Raw genomic sequence first — 14,671 nt, 5'->3', positions numbered from 1 at the left:
AGTTTCCTCTCTGCCCGCCTGCACATGGGGCTTCATGGTCCAGTAGCTCCAGCAGCCTTCCTGACCAAATGGGTAAAGGGAAGGGGTGAAGTGGCAGGACCCAGTCATTTCAGCTCAGCAGGAACAGGGTGGCTGGTTCCTGGGCAGGGAGCACTCTGAGGAGGTGATGCCACATGCCAGCAAATGTCAAAGGTGGCTGAGGTGCAGCTTAGGGAGCCACGTGGAGCACGACGGTTTGCCAGGTGTCCCACAGAGTACACAGCACTTAAATGGGGAGCTGTAACCTGCATTCACCATCATCAGCTGGAGTGCAAACTCCTTCCTCAACCACCAAAATGCCAAGAATAGAAAAGACTGAGACATCCAAAAAGTCAGCAGCATCTGCATAATAAATGCAGTGTCCTTGGGTTTAGGGTCTAACTTGGACAAGAGTTTATACTGGGGCAGGGATCTCTGGCACCAGCTGTACAGAAGGAAAGGAGGCATATATTAGGGAGCTGCTTGTCCTGTAATGTAGTCTCTCAGGGATAGGAGCCCTCGTCTCCCTACCTCTCAGTAGCAGAGCAGGAAAAGTGAGGCCACCAGCATAGCAATCAAGTTTCCCATGGTATTTTCCTCTGTTGTGCTTTCCTGCTTTGCAGTACCACTCTCTTTGTCTGCTTCAATGTCTGCTTTTCCTGCCTCCAAGGTGCGGACGCGGGGATCGATAAAGCGCAGGCCTCCCTCCAGGAAGTTCCGAAGATCTCTGTCCGAGTACGGAGACGGGGAAGATTTAGGGGTCAACATCTCCTCTCCAGAAAATGGTGCCAAGGAAGATGGGGATGAGGTATTTGGGCCCAAGGCCAAGACAGAGGAGGCAGAAACAGGGAGCAAAGAGCAAAAGAAACAGACAGGGTCTGATGAGAAGCCCCCATCAAGGAGAGGATCCAGCAGATCAGATGAAGAAAAAGGGGAAAAACAGGCAGAGGAAATGACTCCTTGCAAGAGTAATGCAGGGGATACGAAGGAGGAGGAGGTGTGTTGTAGTGCCCCAGGGGAGGAGAAGTCTCCCCAGCCTCCATCTGGAAACAAGGAGGAGAAGGTGTGCGAGGGTCTCCAGGGAGAAGAGCAGCAAGGCAGTGCCTGTGAACAGGAAAAGGGGGACAAGGAGAAGGACGAAGCTGAAGCTGAAGCTGAAGCAAAGGAGACCAGCGAGAGCACAGACACATGGAGAACATCAGACACTAAAGAAGCATCGCTGGCACCTGAACCGCTGCAGGACGCAGTAGGCTTAGAGACTGCCAGTGAGCCTTCAACATCAGCCACACAGGACCAGGGCACAGCGTAACCACGACACACAGGTAAGATAGGTCAGCATGATGATGGCTCCTAAAACACCAGAGGGTTTTGCTTATTAATGAAAATGGCAACTGTGACAGAACACACCAACATTTTTGCTGCTCCAACACCTCAAAAGTATGAAATCTCAGGCCTGCAGAGGCTGCAAGGCAGGTTATTTAAAATAACCAGCCCTGCTGGGTGGTGTTACAGAGAGAGAGGATGGAGCAGCAGCAAAGCTGATTCTGGATTCAGTAAAATGGGAAGGCTCTGCTCACCAGGCAGCCTGCTCAATTGCTCTTTTGAAAGCAATTTGAAAGTACTTACAGTAAAAAGCACTTTTCCCCAGCAGTAACCATGTATATACTATCTCAATATGCCTCCTTACATATACATATTTGTGTATATATATGTGTGTGCACACATTGTATATATACATGTGTACATATATATTGTCTCTCTCTCTCTCTCTCTCCCTCCCCATGGTTAGCTTGTTAGCTTTGCCAGCAAAAATAGTGTTTGCACACATGCTGGTTTCATGATCAGCCCTGCAAGCACGCAGACATGGGCCTCTGCCACTTGAAATAAAAGAGGATTTCCACTGGCTAAAGCGGGGCTTGTTCCATGTAGCTTCTTACATATTCTCTAACCACTGATAATGTAGACACAGATGCCTGAGGAAACATCTCATTCCACCTCAACCACCTGTCCCCTCTTCAAACGCCTCCTTGGTTTGACAAGGAGCAACTGAAGGAAGCAGGCTGGTGCTCAGGCTGCAGCTCGCCTTTGCCTCCTAGCATGGAAACTACCAAAGTACCCTCAGGTCACAGACCCCCAGCACTGTATTTACTTAGACCCGTGATTATTTTTCATAATTTCCTTTCTTTTCCCCTCTCAAAAGGACACACCCAATCAGGGCAGCGGAGACTTAACATGTGAATAAGAGGCATCCAACCCAGTCAAGGTGGAAGCTACTAGAAAACCTTCAGTGGCAGGAGAGGAGCAGCATACAGATATCCCCTGAGGCCCAGACTCATCCCTGAGCTGAGTGGCTGCTCACTGGCTCTCCGCTTTGCACCATCATCTTCTGGGACAGTCGGAACAAGAGACTGGCTTGCAGCCACTTCTGAGTTCAAAACTGAGGTGTTGGCTGACATTACTTGGTGATATTTGGGGACTGAGGGACCTGATATTTGCTGTCCTAGAGCCGACAGCCACCACCACTCCTGGTGCCCCTGCTCCTTCATCCTGCTCCAAAATGTCTTTTTCTTCTCCCCTGCATTGGTCTTAGATGAAGTTCATCAGTTACATACATACATGTATGGTGCCTTTTGGTAGCTTCTTTTGAAATATTTTGGGTTTTCAAATTTCAGTAAATAATGTTTTAAGAGTAGGAAAAAGTATGTTTTCTCCATATGTGCTGTATGGCAGACAATGTGAACCCTGAACATGGGGAAAACTTAGGACATTGTTCATAAAGCATAAAATCCCTTTGACGTGGGGGTTGGGCTAGCTGATCTGTGAAACAGCCAGCCATGGCAGGCAATTTTTCTGTGTGCTTCAACTTTGGGGTGTATTTAGTGCTGGTGGAAAGTAACAACCAACAGATTTGATGCACAGAAAAGATGTGCTACGTCAGTCAACAGAGCAAGTTTTCTTATCCGGCTCTGGGCTCCAGTCCAGATTTAGAAAGGCTGCCTGTCTGTCAGTCTTTCTCACTTCCAGACCCTATCCAATCTCTTGATTCTCTTTTGAAACTTTCAGTGCGTGGCCACCAAGTGCCACTCAGGATAGAAAGCACCCTGGCTTACTGGAAACAGCTGATTAATTTTATGTAGGTCAAAGAAGAGGTCTTAGATGGCTGAGTTTCCAGTCATATGGCCTGGCTGAATACGAGTTGGTGAAAGTCAGATAGCCAGTCCCTCCTAAGTACTTAGGCATTGTACTAGATTTGCATTCACTCTTGGGTTACTAGTTAAGTCATGGGTCTAGCAGTTGCTAAGCCGAAAAAGCTTTTACATCTGGAGAGTATTTGTTACCCATAAGAAATAAGTTATTTGGGGAAAGATAGATAACAGACCCTCACCTGACCAGTTTCCTGACAGTAGTGCTTGAAGCTGTATCTGCAATACTGAATAAAAAGCTGCTCTGGCTCAAGGCCATGGGGCTCATGTCCACAGCATGACGTGGAGCTGTGGACAAGTCTGGGCTCACTGGAGACAGCAAGCCAGACTTGTCAAAATCTGAGCCAAGTTGTCGACTAGCTGTTAGGCAGTGTGAATGGTCAGGAGCCAGTGTTTGAACCTGCCACCAGCCACCTAGTACCCAGCAACACAGACACAGCTACCAAGCCCAAAGGCAGAACCAGCCAGCTCCTCTTCATCCATCACAAAATTCCTCCTAGTAAAAATTAAGCTGAGCAGAGTCGGACGCTTGGGTTGTCCCTGTCTCTCTGGACAAGCACAAGGATTTTACACAACACAGCGCACATCTGTCCTTGAGTGGGGTCTGCAACACAGCAGTGTTACAAACCCGATGGTTTTGAAGGATATCCCCTTTCTGTTCACCAGCTCTAAATTCATGAGGAAAGAAGTGGCTCTGTGCCCTGCCTTTCTTTTTCCCAGGTGAGAGCACTGAGGTGTCATTTGCTGAGAGCCAGCGGTGTTGACCCTCCTGTGTTGCACGGGCTTGTTGATGAACATGAACCCCACACCCTTTTGAGCCATGTTGTGGAGCATTGTTGCCTTTGAATCCATTTTAATCTGTTTGCTAGAGCTTGTATTCCAGGGCAGGCTGCAATCATTCGCTGTACCCCGTTTCTTCTCTCAGCAGAGTGTCCCATCTGGATGTGAGTGATTGTCCCTTACTGTATATATAGATATATGTGTGCCTGTTTAGAGAATGAGTATGTGTGTCCCGAGCAAGGGAATGGAAATCTGAGGGAGAAACAGAAGAAATAAATGGTGGAATAAAACCCAACCAAAACTAAATCCTTGTGTTTCTTCCTGGGGAGATGAAGGAGCCTGAGGAAGGATGGAGAGCGCTTGTAGCAGCAGGCAAAATAGAGGTGGGATTTCCACCGCCATTGAAACAGTTTAACATTCAATTTTAATTTAATTTGTGGTATTTTTTACTTTGGGGGAACAGCAATAACCAATGTGCTTAATCCACAAAGGAAGGTGTTCTTTGGGGCAAGCGGTGACACCGGAGACTGCCACGCGCCCTGCCCCAGCCCTGCAGGTATCAGGTATCTAGGAACAGAAGAAAGCAAAGCCATCTAGCCTACTGCCATTTCTCCAACAGCATCCTTGTTCAGGGGAAGCATAAAAACCAAAGCGACACACAGTGATCCTTCCTGTGAGATTTCCCAGTTTCTGGCAATCAACCGTCTAGAGACTTTCTGTGCCAGACGTTGCATCACCATCTTTGTCCTTGACGGCTTTACAAGTTGCAGGGAAAAAGATGCCCGTTTCTCAGCTGAAGGCATCCACACATCCTTCTCGGAGCGATGCTCGCTTGGGTGGTGCACAAACCTTGCCCTGTCTGCAGGCCAAGTGAGAGCAATTTTGGAAAATATTCTTTGGCCAGCATTAGCATTGTGACACTGCAAAAGCAGAGGATGCATGTGGGCATGTGTCCCTGCCCCATCCATACTATTGGGAAATGTTGGCTTGGGCAGCGTGGTCTTGTATCCACAAGGTGTATGGAGTCAAAAAGTTCTGACTGAAATGCAGACCACAGCTTGGCTTGGCATATAGGGTGAGGGCGTCTATTCAGACCCATATGTATCTGTCAGATCGCTGAGGCTGGAGTGTATAATGTCAGGTTTAAGAACACTGATGGTCAAACAGAAAAATGCCCTCAGCAAGAAAAATCTGATATAATTTATGTAATTCCTCTGTGTGGATGGTGCCTGAAAGATTAAAAAAAGTAAAAGCACAAATGTTACAGGCCAGAAGACCTTTAAATTGGAGGAGGGGGAAGGGAAGGATGGAAAACAGAGCAAGAATAAAGATATAGTGGAGGAAGGAATGCAGCACAAGAGCAAGGAGACTGTTGCAGTTGTGTTTGGCTGGGAGCTTGTTGGTTTTATGGTTATTTTTTGATTGGTCTGTGTTTAAACTGTAGCGTGAGCCACAAGAAAAGTGTTGGATGGGTGAGGACTGAAGGCAATTACTGATGGGAGGAATAGGGTTTTTTGAAAGGTCTGGGATGCAAGGGAGGCTGGTACAGAGGTGTGGAGACGTGAGGGGGAAGCTTGAGGGTGGCAGGAGGCGTTAGCAAGATATAGCACATCAGGGACCAAGTGGGAGCCAAAGAAGCAGTGGGGAGTGGGTACAGAAATCAAAGGGAACGCCACCGGCTCCTCTGGGCAGCAACACATGAGAAATACACTCCCAACACCGAGGCACTTCTCCCAGAAGCCCCAGGCCCTTTACTAAGCCATTTCCCTCGCAGCCTCCGGCAGGCCCCAACGGCCACTCCTGTGGCCACTTGCTGGAAGGGAACCACCAGCTGCCCCCCACAGGCCCTCACCTCACCCGCCTGGGGGGCCGCCATGAGAGGATTCGCACGCATTTGCGTACGCAGTTACGTGCGTATCCCCCCTACCCGACCCCACAGGGCAGGAGGGCGCGGGGGCTGGAAGGCCCCGCCCGCCCCAGTGAGGAGAGCGGCACCCGCCGCCGCCCGCACACCTCGAGGGGGCGCAGCGCCTAACGGCTGGGCACTGCGCGGGCCGGGATAAACCAAAGCCGTTCGGGGGTGGGGGGAGCCCCATTCCCCCCTTCCCATCCGCTGTGAATGAGCTCGCCCGGCTTCGAGCACCGCTGGCCGTGCCTGCCCGCCACGCGCGTCTGGCGCGAGCGCGAAGCGTGGAGGGGGGTGTCGTTCCTCCGCCCCTCGGAAGAGCGCAGGAGCGGTATCTGCGCAGGGGAGCGCCGCGGGGGCCGCTGCCCCCCACCCGGGGGACTCGGAATCGTTTCTACCAAGCGGAGCCGTAGGGTCGGGGGAAGGGCGATGCCACGGGTTACCCTGGCGGGGGGCGGTGGGGGCAGGGGGAAATCGCAGCAGCCTCCGCAGTTAGGGAGAGGAGTGGTGTCTTCCGAAGCGGTGGGCAGAACCATTGGGAGTCTGGCGGGGGGAGGCGGACCCACGAAGGCGCTCGAGGGGGATGTCTGGCGCTGGGCGGGAGGAGGCGGGAAGTAAGTGAAGTGCTGAGCTGGGGAGGAGACAAGAGAGAGCGGCTCGTTGGTCTAGGGGTATGATTCTCGCTTCGGGTGCGAGAGGTCCCGGGTTCAAATCCCGGACGAGCCCGCTGGGAAAGGGGGTGCAGCGGCAGCTCCCGTTTTGCGGCCGCGGTGCCCCCCGCCGCGTTTTTGTGGTTCGGCGCCTCGGGCCCGCCCGCGGCGGGAGGGTGGGCTCGGGGAAAGGAGCCGGGGGAGCGCCAGGCTCCGCGGTGCCCCGGCGGCACGGCTGTGGTTTGCGGAGGCAGAGCGACCGTGGGGGACACAGGTGGGCACTCGGGGAGGGGGAGGAGCCGCCCCGAAGCCCCCTGTCGCGGGGAGTGCGACAGGTGAGGGGGAAGGCCGGGGGCTACCGAGGGGCAGCTGCGCCCACTGCGAGGCGGAGAGGGGGCGCAAGACAGGAGGGATGACCCCTTCCTCGTGCGTTACTGCCGCTTATTCCTGGCGCTGAAAAGGAACGTGTCTCATCGGAAGTCTTCTCCGTGCCCCTTCGCAGTGTGTGGGAGCCGCCGGTGTCTGCCGGAGGAGCGCAGCGGAGGACACCGAGTCGCATCGCTGGTGCTGGGTAACGAGCGGGGCGTGAGGGAGGAAAAAAAAAAAGACGACCAAAAAAAGCGGGCTCGTCCGGGATTTGAACCCGGGACCTCTCGCACCCTAAGCGAGAATCATACCCCTAGACCAACGAGCCGCCATAAGGAGCCCTTTCTCTCCCTTCCAGAGGAACGCTCGAGCGCTGCCGCCGGGTCCGGCCCGCCCGCAGCCGGGGGCGGTGCAGGCCTCGGGCTGCGCCGTCGGCTGGAGCCGACGCGGGCTGCGGGTCGTTCGCCGGGCCCGAACGCTCTCTTCTACTGCAGCCGTGCCCACGAGCTTGTAAGAGGAGCCGAAATGAGAAGCCCCGCGAAAACAGCGTCACATAAACGTGAGGTGGCAAACGGGCTCCGTGTGACAGCCGAGCGTTTCCAGGCGGGTGCCAGCCTGTGACCTGACTCGTCGCAGCAGCCCGGCGGCCGTGGAGGCCGAGGTTTCCCCCCTGCCGCACTCAGCCTGGGGGGCCGGGAGCCCTGCGGCTCACCTCGGCACGCGTCTGCCCGGGCAGGGGCTGTGTGGCAGTACGTTGCACCCGTAACAGGCTGCCCCGAGGGGTGGCTGTGCCAGCTGGGCGCCCACCCACCCCTCACGGCCGCCCGAACGCCTGCCCCGCCGGTGCCGCAGCCCACCGAGGAGCGGTCGGGCCTTGCGGGGACTGTTCTTCCGCAGCGGCCTTGTTGGGACAGCTCAAACAAATCTCGGGCGCGCAGCCTGTCCCGCTTTTTTGCGGTGCTCCCTGTTACTGATGAGGCATGCGCACGCCGTTGCTGCCCGTGCTGTTCTCCGGGTTTCTTCCAATGGCTGTGGCAACCTTATCTACCCTTGTGTGCAAAATGTGCTTAATATCGGTCTAGCCATTAACCGCAGCAGTCAAACCACAAACCCCAACCAAAAGAAAGGCTCACGGTTCATTTCCAGAATTTAAAACTGTACTACAGCCAAGCAGTGGTGACATCACTTTCCTACTTTACAGGTGATGATTTTATGGAGACCTGTTTAAATATCAGAGTCTTCTTACAAGAAACACTGATGCTGGTCAGGCTACACTGATGCTGGTCAGGCCAGTGCTACCCTGGTTCTTGTCTCCATACAGTAATAGTCGCTAAACTAATTTTGCCTATATTCCAAGAAACTGGGGGGGAAGGTGGGAGGGAGATACAGGAAAAATAATTGCTTTCATTTTATGGGCTTTTTTGTATATGAAGGTTATCAAGAATACTTGTGGCTCGAGTTGTTCCGTGGCATCAGTTCAGCACCGGAATAGCTCATCATTAGCATCCTTTTCCATTGCAAGTTTTCCTCAGAACACTTCTCCTTGTGTAGTGGGTGATCCAAGACATTCTTCTTAACTGAATTACAGAAAAATAATTATCAAACTCTTCCAAGTACTGTATGCAATTACTGTGCTGCTACCAGCTCTGAGTTTTGAAAGAACCACTGCATTTCTATTTAACCAGAGTAAACATAAATGTAGCACTATCTGCCAGTCACAATTTCTCCCAACTTGAAGAGGAAAAAGTAATGTAATAGACACCCAATACTTTCTTTTACAAATAGAGCTTGTTTTTTCTTGCTCTCTCATGTTCTTCTCTTACTGATTCAAAATGAGCATGCTGGGTGGGGTATTTTTTTCAGGAATGCATATCTCTGCACACTAAACAGTGTCTACTGTACAATTCCTCTGGGAGGTACGGAGATGCAGGCTAAACAGAAAACAATCAAAACCATTAAAAATGTAAAATCAGTTGGAATATATTTGCTTCTCCTCCTAGAGGATGTTACCCTTATTTTCTTTGACATCATAATCCTGCTTGGTCTCTCTGGCAAGCTACTACAGAGCTCTCCAAAACAGTAGGATAAGAGAGGTCTGAATTTCTAACATAAACGGCAACCATGAAAAAATTTATTTAACGTCCTCCCCAGTGACACACACTTTTTTAGGTCTTCCTTTTGTGATAAGCGGAAACAAAAAAGACACAAAAGCATTTTTCTTTCTCTTGTGGGACTGAATGCTGATTTTACTGCATGTGTTAGAAACCAGTTAGGCAACTTGACAGCAGCCTGCTGGGAGGCTGCTGTGGTCTCTCTTGCCCCACTGTCTGAGCAGTCCTGCTCTGCCGCTGCAGTTTGTCTGACCTTATGGGGAATGGTTGCAGTGTGAAGAAAAGTAACTCCCCACCTCTCCATTTGCAGACAGAAAAAATGAGTTTGTTGCCAGCTAAGTGAGCTGAATTACTAAGAAGTTTGATTAATACCAGTATTATGACTATAAAGAGTGTAGAATTGCATAGCTAGAGGGAAAAAGGACAGCAGCAGCAACCCCTTTATTTGGGTTAGCTTATCAGGGAGTTGTGTGCTGAGATGAGTTAAGGAACTGTGTAGAGATGAGTTAAGGAATTGTGTAGCACTGCTTATAAGCTCTGCATTTAACAGCTCACTCGGAGAAGTGTTCCCAGTTCTTTTTGTCATAACCTTAATAGTAACATGTCATAGCATACAAATGCAATATATGTTCCTCAGGACAAATTAAGTTGTTCCAGCACCCTGCTTCCTCTCTGGAAATAGCACAAGACAATAATTTGATCATTACTGTCTGGATAAAAAATGGTCTACAGTAAGCAGACCAGATACTCTCCCAAATGTTCTCTGTATTGAACAGCAGTGCTACTACACAGCAAATGGGGCAATCATAGGGCCGTACCTGTGACAACGTTACCTCAGCTCTGTCAGGGAAGGGAGAGGTTGTAGGAATCCTCTGGCAAGGGGCACGCATGGCCAAATCAGGCTTATTAATACATAAAAAGAGAATGCGTGAGCTCTGTGAAGGACAGTAAATTTGAGAATAAGAAGGATTTTTTTTTTTTTTAAACTTCAGGTTGGTTGTCTTGAAAAAAAGCCTAGAAAGATGAAGCTTGGCCTGTTGAGGGGATTGAACATTTTTAAACTGTGTGGTACTAAAGAACCTGAAGGTAAACAGTGAACTCTGGGTATTGAGGTGCTTCCATGTTGGTAGAGCACTTCCAGTCACTGAGGAGAGCTGTAAGCGGTGAGTGGAGTTTCCAGGGAAAGGAAGAGCTCTGAGGGAGTATTGAGGCAAAAGGGCTTGGGATGAAAGGCTTATCACTGCGTATCAGTTTCTGTTCTGTTTGGAAGGTGGGGATATTGATCAGTTGGCTAAAGACTCACAAGGGAAGTCAGAGAGACTAAATGACGCGGCAACCAAACAAGGTGATAATTCCCTGTGATACAAAGAGTTGCCTGTGTTGATTTTTGTTCCCAATTGCTGCCCTGAATTTCTGGTAGCCTGGGTTTCTAGGAAACGTGTACAACAGTTAGCTGAGGAACATGCTCCAGAGCTTCCCCCTAGGGCATAAATAATGAATGCATACGCCATTACATTTTAAATCCCGTGAGAACTGTAACCTGGTGTCTTGCATCATAGCTGGAAAAAAAAAAAAAACCTGCCTGTGTTTTTGCAGGAGCTTGCTTCGTCATGGCCCTCCTCAACATGGCACACAGTAGCAGGGCTTTCCTGTGGCCTCTTTCATCTGCAGATGTGATTAGGTGGCCGGAGAGTGGCAGAGAAACTGGTGGCACATGCTTCTGGGAGAGGACCAGCATTCATGCAGCACTGGGCAGGAGTGAACTGAGTACACTGCAGGCCTCTGAAGTATCATGGATGCAGTGAGCAATAACCTTGTGATATGACTAAGCTTGTGCAACTTCTTTAAAATACATAGCTTAGCAAAAGAAGAAACTCATACAAAGATTATCCCAAAAGAGAGGGAGTGAAGCAAGGAGATAAAGAAGGGAGGGTGAAAGCCTGGTCTCAGAGGGTCCATAACAGCAGGGAGCCCAGTCAGTAAGCTGAGGGAAATTCCAAGCAGGTATTTTCAGGTGAAAGGTAAAGGCAGTTATGTGCTCGGTATAGCGGGAAAGCTTCTGAAGGAGACTGTACTTACAAGCAACACATGCCAGAACAGGCTTTCTGAGTTCACAGGGAAGAACAAGAAGGATCTTGGTGAAGGCAGGGGGAACCCACCCTTGGCCATGCTTGCAGCCTGCAGCAGCACTCTGCCGCCTCCCTGGCAGCTTGGGACAAGCGCTCGGGATGCACATTGTGATGTGCGTCCGGAGAAACTTGCTTCCCGATGCCTGTGCAGAGGCTGGAACACTAAATGAGTATTGCGGTCTGCTCCCGCTGTCGTTTCTCTTTGGAAAACTAGGCCTAGTAGTGCACAGCAAGAGAATCACATCGTTGAGAGTGTCTTGAGACACAGCGCTGTGCTGCGATCAGACTGAATTCTGCTGTGGTCCTCGCAGGCCGCAACAGCAACAGACCCACTGCTCTCGCGTAAATCTTGACTAACAAACTCATAACTCCCTTTGCGTGGCTGTCTGTTATTTCCAGGATGTTTTAACGTCAGGTAGGAAGATCGTTGGCCTCCCTCCGGAGGTGCCGGTAAGCTTTCCGCACAGAAGGTTAGCTCTCGGGCAGCACCAGAGCTCGAGGCGAGGGCATTTGGCGCTGGGCTGCCTTGGGCTCCCTCGCTGCCTCCGTACAGAGGCAGGGCAGCGGGGGCGCAGGGCAGCAAGGGCGCGGTACCGGAGAGGTGAAGGCAGGCGGGCGGCAGCGCGGGCAGGCTGCGGCCGTAGGCGCGGCAGCACCGGCCGGTCCTGCTGCCGGCAGAGGCCGAAGCGTCTGTCAGCGGCGAGACCCGGCGTTCCCAGGCTTCCCCTCTGCCAGCACGGCCGGGGATGGGGACGGGGATGCCACCGCCGCCGCCGCGCTCCTGTCCCCGGGTGCCCCGGACTTCACTGAACCGGGGGCAGCTCCGGCCGGCCGGCCGCCTGCCCCGCGCCGCGCCCGCGCTGACACGCCCATAACAGCGGCCGCCGGGAGGTGGGGGGGGAACCTAGTAACGTGCTCGGCTCGGGGGGCGGGTCAGTGCGTTCCCTGCTCGGATAGGACCCTTGGACTTGACGGGTGGCTCCCCTAGCCAATCCTCGGGGAGGAGCGGGGCAGGACCGGGGCGGGGGCGAGCGGGACGCAGGAGGTGTGCGCGAGTGACAGCGGTGGGGCCCTATCCCGACGAGGGAAGGGGGCTGCGGAACGCAGCGGGGCGGGCCCGCGGCCGGGGGCGGACAATGGGGGCGCGGGGTGGTGGCGGTAGGAAGATGGCAGCGGCCGGAGGCACCGCGGGGCGCCCGGCGGCCGCCGCTCCCGCGCGGCTCCCCTGCTCGGCGTGGCTGCTGGCCGCCGCCGCCCTGATCGCCGGTGAGCGAGCGAGCGAGCGCGGGCCGGCCGGCCGCCGCCGCTTGCCCCCGCGGGGCTGCGCTCGTAGCCGGGGCGGATCTCGATGCGGCGGGGGGAGCTGCCCGAGCCGAGCCGACCCGAGGCGCGGCAGGCGGCGGCGGGCTGGGCTGGGCTCGTCGGCCCGGGTCGGGCCCGGCGGGGGCCGCCGGCGCCGATCGGGGCTGGGGAGAGAGGGGCCGGGCCCTCGGGGGTGAGGCGGGCGCAGGCGGGGCGGCCTTTCCCCGGCCCGTACCGCGCCCCTGGCGCAGGGTGCCGCCCGGGGCGGGTGAGGGCTGCCGGGGCGGCGACCCGCGCCCCGCGTCCAGCCGGTTCGTCCCTTTAAGTGCCGCTCCCGGTCGTCGTCGCCGGGTTACCGGGACGGAGGGCGATGTCGCGGGGGTGGGGGGTACGGCTTTGCTGTTCCCTGCCCACCCGCTTCAGAATCGGCCCCCTCCGCCTCAGCTGGCGGGGCTCGGACCGGCGTCACGGCTGCGTTTCCCGCGGGCCGAACGGCGGCCTGCCTGGGGCTGAGCCCCGCCGCCCACCCTGCGCGTCCCGGGGCGCCGGCGTGGCCAGGGCCCGGTGGTGCCGCGGGGGCAGGGGCGTGATGCGTGGCGGCCCCGTAGCAGCACCTGCCCGTTTTTTCTCGGTTGGTTATTGAGTCAGAGGACGCGACTCGCCTTTGTTGAGGAAAGGCACGGCGCGGCGCGGAGGTGACCGGCACGTGGGGATGCTGGAGTTGTGGTGGACGACTTGGAAAACACCTTTGATTTGGTCAGTGGTGAAGTATTTGGGTGGAGGAGTAATTACATCAGCCAAAATGAAGTGCTTATGACTCGTGTAGGTGGAGAGTAGGTACAAGGCTGTGGAGTGGTAGAAATGGCAAGGGTAATGCTTAACTTTGCTGTGGCTTGTATTCTTACAGGGCAAAGAGTTTTACGTTTCACATAGCCTTCTGAAATAAAAAGATCGTACGCATTTCCCAAGGTAGCTCAGTGTGTGTAGATCCTAGGCGTGAACAGTGATGGTATGGCGCCTGAAGATATTTTTGGTTGGCAACACTTGCTTAGTGGGTAAAACTTTGCAAAGTATTTCAGTAGGAATCATTAAAGAAGCCTGATGCCTTCTCAGTTCATATGTCTGGAAAACTGTGGAACACTAAGGCCATCTGGAAAGAGGTTTAATAAGGAACTGTGCCGAGTGGTATGAAACTTAAAACTTCTTATTTCCAAATAGCATTGTTTGGATTGGTTTAAGATTACTGCACTTTGCAACAGACGTAAGTAGAGATTGCTAAGCTTGCTGTGTATCTTCAGAGACAGCCTTAATATTTAGAGTTAAGTAGGTAGGTATGATATATACACAGCTTACAGTAAAACTAAGTTCTCTGAAAATAAATATGGAGACAAGAGAAGAAGGAAGCATATTTTCCCTGACCACAACAAAAGGTACAACTACAGTAATGCTATGGGTAGCTGGCAATAGTAGATCGTTCTGCAAAGTCTGAGGTATGTAACCAAGTACAGTATCTTGAAACCAAGCAAAGCTACAAGATACTCTTTTGGAAGAGACCCCTCCCTAGGGTAGAAACTATCTAAAAAGTGAGATTGCAATTTAAAGGAATAAATGGGTGTTAAAATCACGATCATATCTGTGTTGAACTGTGTTTCTGTTCCCATCCCTACAACTCTTGATTTTTTTCTAACTCCGTAAGTTATTCCCATGTTGGCTTCTTCTCTCTGTGCTTATACTGCACATCCTTAATCCTCCTGTCTGCTTTGAAAAGGCACTTCTATGTTTTTGTCCATGTGTGGAGTTGGCACAAGGTTTACATCTTTGCGTGGGAATAAGCGACCAGAGTGCAGGCTCTTCACTTCTTTTGCATATGCAAAGTAGCTTGGTGATTGGTAGGGAAAAGATGACCTTCTCTAGAGTTTGGGGTTGTAAGGAGTCCAGTGTAATAAATACTCTGCTTTTTGGCTTGCATGTGTTGTTCCCGTTCCTGCTGGTTTTTTAGGGATCCTCTTTCCATTCCCTTTCCTCATGCTGGATTTTCATCTAGTGAGAAGTTCAGAAATAAAAAACTGCCAAGCAAAAGTGCAAGGGCAGAAGTGGCATTTTCAGAGGGCTGTTGCCGCTCAGTTGCTTGGATGTGATGTGTGGCTGGGTAACGTGCTGTGTGGCTTAGCTGCTGTGGCTTGTGGCTCCTCCTCTGCCTCTTCAT

General features: G+C 52.6%; 3 protein-coding genes and 2 non-coding genes across 6 annotated transcripts in view; 4 read left to right on the top strand and 1 right to left on the bottom strand.

Moving 5' to 3' along the window:
- The window catches only part of RCSD1 (RCSD domain containing 1), a 35,298-nt gene extending 30,991 nt beyond the window's left edge, over positions 1–4,307 (top strand). For both annotated transcript variants that reach the window (XM_030020695.2, XM_041124952.1), the window contains 2 exons: positions 689–1,340; positions 2,219–4,307. In XM_030020695.2, the coding sequence (XP_029876555.1) occupies positions 689–1,327 (639 nt within the window). In that variant the 3' untranslated portion in view covers positions 1,328–1,340; positions 2,219–4,307. The remainder of the gene's footprint in view (positions 1–688; positions 1,341–2,218) is intronic.
- Positions 4,308–6,120: 1,813 nt separating this feature from the next.
- Positions 6,121–8,727, top strand: LOC115343939. Its single transcript, XM_030020528.1, has 2 exons — positions 6,121–6,316; positions 7,060–8,727. Exons 1-2 carry the CDS (start codon positions 6,121–6,123, stop codon positions 7,542–7,544), a joined length of 681 nt encoding a protein of 226 aa, XP_029876388.1. The 3' UTR covers positions 7,545–8,727.
- On the top strand, positions 6,562–6,633 carry TRNAP-CGG. The gene has a single exon. It is a non-coding gene; the product is annotated as a tRNA-Pro (tRNA).
- On the bottom strand, positions 7,180–7,251 carry TRNAP-AGG. The gene has a single exon. It is a non-coding gene; the product is annotated as a tRNA-Pro (tRNA).
- Positions 8,728–12,279: 3,552 nt separating the features above from the next.
- Positions 12,280–14,671, top strand: part of MPZL1 (myelin protein zero like 1) — a 40,068-nt gene continuing 37,676 nt past the window's right edge. Inside the window, exon 1 of the mRNA XM_030019575.1 lies at positions 12,280–12,429. Within this exon, the coding sequence (XP_029875435.1) occupies positions 12,300–12,429 (130 nt within the window). The 5' untranslated portion in view covers positions 12,280–12,299. The remainder of the gene's footprint in view (positions 12,430–14,671) is intronic.

The sequence above is a fragment of the Aquila chrysaetos genome, chromosome 7, assembly GCF_900496995.4.
Source record: "Aquila chrysaetos chrysaetos chromosome 7, bAquChr1.4, whole genome shotgun sequence".
Classification (NCBI taxonomy): Eukaryota; Metazoa; Chordata; class Aves; order Accipitriformes; family Accipitridae; genus Aquila; species Aquila chrysaetos.
The sequence above is the reverse complement of the archived record's forward strand: the minus strand, read 5'-3'. Positions and strand labels throughout refer to the sequence as shown.

Bases quoted from the DNA above. Each gene is read 5' to 3' on its own strand.
- LOC115343939 (XM_030020528.1), top strand. From the start codon at position 6,121: ATGAGCTCGCCCGGCTTCGAGCACCGCTGGCCGTGCCTGCCCGCCACG. The intron at 6,317-7,059 runs GTAGGGTCGGGG...GCCCCTTCGCAG, and splicing joins CGTTTCTACCAAGCGGAGCC to TGTGTGGGAGCCGCCGGTGT.